General features: G+C 43.1%; 1 protein-coding gene across 1 annotated transcript; it reads right to left on the bottom strand.

The window, feature by feature from the left end:
- Nucleotides 1-2885: 2885 nt before the first annotated feature.
- Nucleotides 2886-9781, bottom strand: ribc2 (RIB43A domain with coiled-coils 2; the record flags this gene model as incomplete). The annotated part of the gene is made up of 5 exons (XM_084335158.1): nt 2886-2889; nt 5309-5472; nt 6110-6316; nt 8982-9100; nt 9436-9781. The coding sequence occupies 5 exons, from the start codon at nt 9779-9781 to the stop codon at nt 2886-2888; spliced, it is 840 nt and encodes a 279-aa protein (XP_084191284.1).
- Between the last annotated feature and the right edge of the window lie 256 nt (nt 9782-10037).

Genomic DNA, 10037 nt, shown 5'->3' with positions numbered 1-10037 from the left:
ACCTTAGATACTACTGCTACCATGTATGTATTGTGACGAACTTGATAGGATACAGGTTCGCCACGGTTCAAATACAAACAAATGCGAATGTCCACAAGAGCAATATCAATCAATACAAGTATTTATTGAATTTATGGTGAATCCAGCGGGAAAAGCAATAGAATGGTCGTGATCCGGTCCGGGGGTCGATAACACAAAACAGCCTTGCCGACAGAAAAAGGGATTGTTCACATTTCAGGGTCGTCGTCCAGTCCAAAAGGTCAGTACACAGGGGGGGGGGGGGTATCAGCCAGCAGCCCAGGGTCCAGTACACAAAGAACACCTATCTCGCTTTCTCCTCTCTTCTACTTCCTCTCACCGTCGTAACTCTGAACAATAATCTCTCTCTCTACACTACTACTCCAACACCATACTCCGCTCAACTCAACTCTCTTCATCTCAGGGTTAATGTAATGTGTGGGATGCTTGTGAGTGCACGTGAGGTGTGTGTCTACTAATTATGTGCAGGTGTACTATATCAGTACTAATCAGCTAGTGGGCTGAGCCCAAGCGTTTGAACGTTCGTTCGTTACGTTGGCATTTTAATTCTAAATCAACATTAGAATTTTGTATCTTTAATAAGATTTTTATTTAGTTTTTTCACCTGTACAGCGCAATCTCTCAGTGGCGAGGAGTAACGTGTGGGAGGCTCACGCTGCCCCCGTTGCTTCCTGATTCTGCTGTACAGGCACACCAACCGACCTGTAGGAGTCGCTGTCCACAACGTCCAATCCCCACCCACCATCTTTCCCACCCCTAACACTGCCAATTGTGTTAGTATGAACGACCAGCCAAGCTGGTAGCAACGCCGAGAGCTGGGCTCGAACCCAGCGTATCCTGCGTTGGTGGCGAGCGCCTTGCCCACTGCGCTACTTAGCCGCCCCAGGGTCCCCCATTTTCAATTCATCATAACATGACATACAGATAGACAGTACTGCTACATCTATACATTTATGACATACCAGATTTACAAATACAGTACTGTTTGTGATACAAAAAGAGAGTATGTACATTTGACGAAGAAACTACATTGGAGGGGGAGCTCCCGTAGCTCACTGCATATCTCGGCGCTATTTCTGCGTCGGGGAAAACCGTCACGGATCTGGGGGACACGAGTTCGATTCCCGGACCCGCCGTCATTTCTCAGAATGTCTTCCCCTGCTCTACATCCCATTTCAACCTGTTTCTGTCGGTCATGCTTGACCAGAAAAGCGATAAACGCTAAAGCTAAAAAATAAAGTAAAAAAAAAAAAAAAACTACATTGGAGGAGGTGGGGGGGTTGGGTAGGTGGGGTGGGGAAACTACGTTGGGGGTGGGGAAGGGGGGTTGGGTAGGCGGGGTGGGGTAACTGTACATTGGATTATCGACGAAACCTTCCCAAGAAAAGGGTCTCGTGTATTATTGGGTTAGGACATTTACTGTATTAGGAGGGGGTTGGGTTAGGACATTTACAGGGGCCAGTTTCGAATTGCAGTCTCCCATAGGTGCTCTCTTTTGGTTTTGAAAGTGGGTAGTGATTCACATTCCTTTACAGCTGTGGGTAGGGCGTTTAGTCCCTTGTTTGAGCCGAATCTGGGTTTAACATGGTTTGTGGAGCTCCCTCTGGTGTCTACTAGTGGATCTACTTTCTCTGTGGATGGTTTTGTGAATAAATCTCCATTATGCTTCAATTACTGTGTGTTTATTGTATAGCAATAAGGTTGGGTGAATTCAGTCGGCTGCGCCTCAGGCCTAACAACCACCCATAGGTGTGATCTAATTTGTATAACACACTCCGTCGAGTGATGTAATGCTTAATTGCAACACTATATTATCACCGACATCCAGTTGGGGGATCCCCTTTGAACAGCCCATCTGAGGTTTCTCTCCTCCCTCTGGTGCTTCCCCCCCCCCCCCCCCCCTTCATATTAATAGGTTTTTAGTGAGTCGTTCCTTATTGGGGTAGGTCTGGGAGTGTCGCATATTTGGATTTTATGGTGGTTTTTGTTTTTGATTTGATTTGATAAAAGCCCACAATATGATTTTATCATTTTTTATTTATTCGTACATGGAATTATTACAGTCCAACAATACATATTAATATGCTCCACTAAATTCCATGGCCGAAAGGAACAGGAAGAAGAAAATTCTTATTTGTACCTGCCCCTACACACATAGACAGTACACTGATAGACTAATTGCAATGTTTACCAAACCAAACAGAACAGTCACAAACTTCCTCCAAACTATGACGTCATCAATGGACATGGAGTGTCTTCGTGCATCATCGGCTGCTGGTGTTGAACCCGGAGGAGAAAGTCTCAACGTAGCTGTACCCCTTTTCACGAGCCTTTTCACTTTGAACGGAAAAAAAACAAAGATGTAATATCTGTATGCGTGAGAGAGTGTGTATTTGTATTGTATACAATATGTATTATGTGCATGAAAAACAGGGTGGGAAATTAACATCAGCCAAATGCTATAGTCTATCTTAATACTTTTGCGCACTGTAAGCCTCTTTTATGTCATCACTAGGCCAATGAGAATGCTTCTTCAGAAATAGCAGCAGAATACACAAGACCAAATAAGAAATAGGTATCGGTCACATATAGGGTTGGATTACAGCTGAGCTCAACACACTCTTGTTGTATAGGTCCACAAGACTGTATGACATTCCCTGCATGAACACACATCAGAATACAGGGCCAACACAGTAAATAACAGTTGATTGTACACACTTGTCATTTACAATATGGAATGATAGATATGGTCGAATTTATAGATACTGTAGATACTTTTATGGATAGTCTTATTAGCAAAAAACCTGCTAAATCCTCACAGCACCTACCCCCTACCAGTGAAGGCCTCACCTGCAAAAGGTGTTAGGTGGGGGAGGGGTTAGGTGGCAAAGGCCAGTGGGTATTTGTAGTTCTGCATGCATCTTAAGAGAACAGCCAACAGCCCCTTTGAGGCTCTGTAGCTCAAAACGGGCTATTGTGTTATCAACTTTATATAGCATAAATCAATTAATTTATGATGAATTGAAAATGGGGGACCCTGATGTAAACAAGACGAAAGTATTTCTCTGGTCTGCATCCCCTTAGCAATTGTATGTATTGAGCTGTACTGTACCCATTCTGCAATCTGTTAATAAAATGTCCAATCAATCAATCAATCAAACTTTGTTAATAAGACATAGATTGAAAAGTATCTGCCCGAGTTGTACAAGTGATGGCTTATTTTGTAGGTAAGAACTTGCACTTTGTTATTGTAAAAAAACAAATAAAAAAATGTGCTCAACATGACCCTATTATCTGTGTCTGGTCACAGTTATTACCAGTGAATAACCGAAGCTTCAGTAATTACCAGAGAATAATCAAAGCTTCAGTAGTAATTATCATGGAATAATCAAAGCTTCAGTAGTAATTATTAGAGAATAATCAAAGCTTCAGTAGTAATTATCAGAGAATAATCAAAGCTTCAGTAGTAATTATCAGAGAATAATCAAAGCTTCAGTAGTAATTATCAGAGAATAATCAAAGCTTCAGTAGTAATTATCAGAGAATAATCAAAGCTTCAGTAGTAATTATCAGAGAATAATCAAAGCTTCAGTAGTATTTATCAGTTAATAATCAAAGCTTCAGTAGTAATTATCAGCTAATAATCACAGCTTCAGTAGTAATTATCAGTTAATAATCACAGCTTCAGTAGTAATTATCAGTTAATAATCAAAGCTTCAGTAGTAATTATCAGCTAATAATCACAGCTTCAGTAGTAATTATCTGTTAATAATCACAGCTTCAGTAGTAATTATCTGTTAATAATCAAAGCTTCAGTAGTAATTATCTGTGAATAATCAAAGCTTCATTCTTCCTGTGTACAAAGCTTCGATGTGTGAGTAAAGATATTCAGATTTTCTGAAGATTGTCATGACTATATGTCCTTGTCTGAGAAGAACAGTGAATGATGTATTATTATTATTATTATTATTATTATTATTATTATTATTATTATTATTATTATTATTATTATTATTATTATTATTATTATTATTATTATTTATTACATGGCGTTTTCATTCGCCGAAATGCTTGCTTGTGATTGGTCAATAGCGCTCGTCAGAGGTCCGATATTACTCGATAACGGACCTCTGCCGAACAATAATGACCCCTGTGCGCAGGGGCGTAGCTCCAGATTCTGGGCCCCATAAATGAATGTTTTTTTGTAGGCCCCCAGTGAATGCGAGCGCGCGTAAGCGCGCGAGAAAAATGTGTTTTGGCAATTTTTTGATTGATGAAAACGCATAATATGGTTTTTACCTATACATTCGGATCAGCAGTTCAGCACCTGCACTGTTGGTGGGTGAGCCTAGTAAAGGATGTCGCATTGCGTTCATCTTCAATGAATGGACCAATGCAATAGTCTACCAAAGCCCCCCCTCTCTCTCTATATATATCTCACACACACACACACACACACACACACGCACACTTCAGAAACAAACAAACAAACATAGTATCAATGAGAGCATCAATAATACACCTGAGTGATGTCTAGTAAAAAAAAAAAAATGTTTTTTTTTTTTTTTTGGGCCCCCCCCCAGTGCTGGGCCCTTGGAATCATCCTAAGCTACCCCCCCCCAGCTACGCCCCTGCCTGTGCGCAGCTGGACCAATCAAGCACACACTGTATCAGTGCTGCTCAGCATATGCACAGCTGCACTCAGTCATGCAATCAGACCACAGACCTGCCGGCTGCCGATAATAATAATCACTTTATTTGGGCTGACAGAGCCACAGAACAACTGCGTCTGCATTTGATCTCGTCTTGTCGATGAATTAGGTATATTGTTAGTAAGTTAGCCATGTAATAAGCGGGATAATGTATAGCCTATACTCGTCATTGTCGCAAAATAATTGACCTTCACTGACGTTTAAAACACCTCGGCTGCGCCTCAGTTCTAAACTCCGTGTCGGTCAATAATTTTGCGACAATGACCTCGTAGCTATACATTATCCCTTACTTATATTAGCCATTGCTTATGCTAATGTGGGGAACAACAAAAGGAAGGAAAACAAAGCATTTGAATAGTGATTTTGGCATTGATTACCATGGCAACGATTGAAACATTGAAGTATTCGGGTCGGCCCTATAAAAGACTATAAATGGTTTTGGAACTTCAGAATGACCACTGTGACAGATCTCTGCCCTGATTATAAGTGTGTGTGTGTGCGTGTGCGTGTGCGTGTGTGTGTGTGTGTGAGAGTGAGAGTGAGTGAGTGAGACTGACTGGTTCTGTGCTTGGGCCACTCTGGCGTTGCTCTGGTCCAGGTCTTGTCTCCGCTGTCTGGTCAGTGTGTCCTGCTCCCTCTCCAGCAGCAGAGCTGAACGAGCTCTGGTCACACTGTCAGCATCCTGACGCTGCTCTGCTTGCTTCCTCTCCAGCTCCATCCTCTACACACACACACACACACGCACACACATATAAAAACACACACTTTTTTGATCCACTTTTTCTCCCATTTTCTATATTTTCTCCCATCCCAATTTCGTATCATCCAATTCAACCCTCCCCTGTCACGAACGCTGTTTCTTGCCTCCCACAAGCCGGCTGCAATGTGGACTAAGTCATACATAGCACAAGTCCCCTCCGGTACTTGAGGTAACAGCAGTCGCATCTTTTCACCTGCGCAGCTCGATCTCTCAGTGGCGAGGAGTAACGCGTGGGAGGCTCACGCTGCCCCAGACACTTCCTGATTCTACTGCGCAGGCGCACCAACCGACCTGTAGGAGTCGCTGTCCACAACGCCCGATCCCCACCCATCAGTTTCCCACCCCCTAATACGGCCAATGTGTATTAGTATGAACGACCAGCTAAACTGAAAGCAATGTGGAGCGCTGGGCTCGAACAGGCGAGCCCAGCGTCTCCGCATCCGTGGCGAGCGCCTTGCCCACTACACCACGTAGCCGTCATAAAAACACACACTTAACCCTTTCACTGCTACACTACCAATGGTTAACCCTTTCACTGCGACAATACAGAAGGTTAGCCCTTTCACTACCACCAGAGAGAGAGAGAGAGAGAGATTACCTTCCTCTCCTCAGCCTGAAACTTCTGGAACTGTACGACCTCCTGCCGCTCCCTAGCGGTTCTCAGACGCGGCGCTCCCAGCATGCCCAGGGTGGGATCTGAGGCCTCGGTTAACAGTCCTCTCTGCAGGCTGTTCAAGATGTCCATCCGTTTGTCCTCCGCCTCCTGGCTGCTCTCCTGGCGACGCCTCTCACGGTTCTCTGTTGCCTGGGAGACAGAATAGTCGTAGAGCGGGTTGTTAAGACCAACTCACCAACATGCACTGGCAGGGCCGGACTGGGAAAATAATTCATACCGGGAGATATAGCGCAAAATATAGCCCCAATCAGGCCACTTTTTAGGCGGGCGGTCTGGGGGTCCCCCACCAGAATGCAGGAAAGACTTAATTTCCTGCATTCTGGTGAATTTTAGTGCATGTGAATCACAAACTAATGAGCCAACAATTGCTTAGTACAATGTACTGTTATGAACCTCAAATAAAACTGTTGTGGCACTAGCAATGCTACTCTCTCCACCTTCAAAAAGAAAAAAGCAAGAGCACAACATATTTTTCTATTTACTATTATAATACAGTTAACCACTCTCTCCACCTATTCAAACAGAGCAAGAGCACAATACCATATTCACTTTACTGATGCACTATCCATCAACAGTTAAAATAGCCCTTTACACAAACATTAAATAACAGACCTTTCATTACAATACTATAATAACAGTAGCCACTGCCAGAATAGTGACACATGTATTGTGTGTGGTGAGCACACGCATGCATGCACAACGAAGACAGAAGATTGCGTTGTCTCAATCATTTTAACTATAAAATGAGCTCAAAGTATGAGCTCACTGACTGAAATTTCCAACAAAAAGCATCAATTGTCAAATAATATTGATCACATTAACTAGACTAGATGTTTTTGAGGAAATTAGAAAGGGAACAACAACTTTTTTTTTTGATAACTTTGCAGTGATTATGTTTGATAAATGTTGCCGGATTTAGCAGCATCTCCTGTTTTAGCAGATTTAGCAGCATCTTTCTTTTTCTTTGTTTTATCCCTCTCTCCTCCACCCTTTCTCTTTCTTCCACTGTCCATCTTGACATCAACGTTAATTGACTTTCGCTCTACTGTATCTCTCCCGAGTCCCTCACTACCTGGCTCACTGCCTGGCTGTTATTCTGCATCTGAGTACAGATTATGAGTTCAATTATGATGAATTGAAAATGGACCCTGATGTAAACAAGACGAAAGTCTTTCTCTGGTCTGCATCCCCTTAACAATTGTATGTATTGAGCTGTACTGTACCCATTCTGCAATCTGTTAATAAAATGTCCAATCAATCAATCAATCAATCAGTGCCATCTGCCATTCCATTCGCCGCCTCCGCTGTCAATCAGTTGTATCGCCTGGTCCCGCCTCCACCAATCACAAGCGGCAGCACGGCTCCAAATCAAGTCAAGTCAAGTCAAGAGTTTTAATTGTCACGGCATACAGGTATACAATGAAATGCGGGTGGTCTTGCCCGCAACGATGTGCAATACAGTGGTACATATAATAGAATCAAAAGAAGGAAACAACATTGTGCAGTAACAGGTAGCAGTTAACATGGAGTGACATCTCGGTATCTGTACATAGTTATTTACAGAGCATATGGGACATGCTAGTTAGCTTTGGTAGTGCAATACACTGTTCCTGTTATTCTAATTTAAAGTGTCCTTTCCTTTGGCCATAAGTGTGCGTGTGTGCGACATGAGTGTGTGCCCGCTCATGTTAAAGTGTTAAGTGGCTGCTCGTGTGTGAGCGTGCACAGTGTGCGTGTCGTGTGTGTGTTCATGTGTGCTTGTGTGTGGACAGTTCAATGTTCTGAGCACTCAATGTTCATTGTTCATGGCTCTGATGGCCTGGGGGAAGAAGCGTGTGTGTGTTTGTGTGTGTGTGATCCTCGTGAGGGAGAGAGAGTCAGATAGTTCTCCAACTCTGTCGCAGACAGTGAAATCCTGGTTGTTCCCCACCCACCTAGGTTATCTAACTATCGCGCCGCACCGCCGCCACAACTAGAAACAATGGCCTGGCAAAAAAAATAAAAAATAATTATAACAAAAAAATAATTATAATTTTTTTCTTTTTTTTTATAAATTTTTTTTTTTATCTGTGCACTGGGCTTTTTCACTGTAAACCCACACACTGCTTTTTCACAACAAATGGACCTTCTGGGGAGGCAGGATGGCTTAGAGGTAAAGAGGCTGGCCAGTAACCAGAAGGTCGCCGGTTTGATCCCTGGGTATATATTTTCATTTCATTTTTATTTGTTCCGTTCACAGTAATGCACAGTTTGATCAAATAAAAGTGTATTTAGCTGGCCCCTTACTCAATAAACTATAGAAATAGATTAATCGTCTGTCAATTACAATTATTTAACCATCAATACTTACAATAACATGAGAGAGAAAAAAGACAATTATCATATAGAGCTGTTACCCCTCAACTTCATAAAGTCCAATTGTTCTTTCTTTATACATATTCTTGAAAGATATATTTTCATTTGGACTTGATGCTTGACAGTATCTTGACAGTAATCTCACAGTATCTTGACAGTATCCTGACAGTATCTTGACAGTATCTTGACAGTATTCTGACAGTATCTTGACAGTATCTTGACAGTATCCTGACAGTATCCTGACAGTATTTTGACAGTATCAGTATCCTGACAGTAAAAAGCTTCTGTTTGGTTCTTTGCACATTTACCGCTACTCCTTTGCCGCTGTCATTCCATTTCACATAGAATACTTCTCACAGACCTGCCACATGTTAAGTCTACTGGCAGATGTGGATACGGACAGCTGTCAGGAGAGTCTCCGAGCAGCGGGCTGACTCACCATGGCCAGGTTGTAGTCTCTGGTGGTGAAAGCCACCGCTTTCCTTTTCTCCTCCTCAACGTTCTGGATCTGGAGAGCCCAGTTGTCCAGGTCTAGTCTGCTGTGTTCATACTGCTGATCTAAACATGTGATAAATGCATGTACAAACACATATATGGCCATGAATCAGGGAACACACACACACATGCAGACAGACATACACAACACATATATGAAATGTGATATAATTATTGTATGATCATGTAAAGAACGTCACTATTTATTATGTGCTCATTTTAGCAACCGCAAGATTCAAGTGTCCAAATGCATGAACCATGTGGATACAGTGTGGACTCTGGTCCTGCTCCCACTCTAGAAATCCTAGGTCTGCACAATCACATTTTGATCTTCCACTGTGGTCTGTTGTCCAGTCAACACTGTGGTAAGTAAATGTCTCTTCAGGACGGTAGCCTACCTTCCAGCCTCTGCTCTTTCCTTGCTACTGCCTGCTCATGCTGCTGTTGGATGGACCACTCTCTCTGCTGCTCCTGCTGCCTCCTCAGCCTGTCCTGGCATCCCAGGTCCTCCCCCGCAAACCCATGCCCAAAGAACTTTCCATCTGTCTTCCTCAGGTGCTCTGGGTCGTTCAGATCGTACTCCCGCCGACACTGAGGCTGCTGGAAGTGCTGGCGGAAGTCGACGACGGCCTTGTTCATCACGCGGTCCTCCGTGGCCTGTCGGCTGGCCAGAAGGTGGGCCGCTCTGTCATCGCGCAGCATGATACTAGCTATGAGGGGAATATGGTTAGCCACGGTGGCCATTAGGGGCCTTGAGGTAGGGTATGTATGTAGCATCGGCATTGTCAATACCTACCTGAAGCTCACATCTATTAATGATTAATTAATGATGACATTTTCTAAAGGGCAGAAGTGGGCAGATTCTGGGGTCTGGATCCACTCCAGGTTTTATAATTCCACTTCCAGGTGAGGAATATTACATCACACATTATAAACAATGCAAACACGCACACGTAAGCAAACACATGTAAGCAAACACATGCACACGTGCGCATTATCC

Source organism: Notolepis coatsorum, assembly GCF_963971535.1.
Source record: "Notolepis coatsorum genome assembly, chromosome: 18".
Lineage (NCBI taxonomy): Eukaryota > Metazoa > Chordata > Actinopteri > Aulopiformes > Paralepididae > Notolepis > Notolepis coatsorum.
This window is presented reverse-complemented; position numbering and strand designations above follow the sequence as displayed.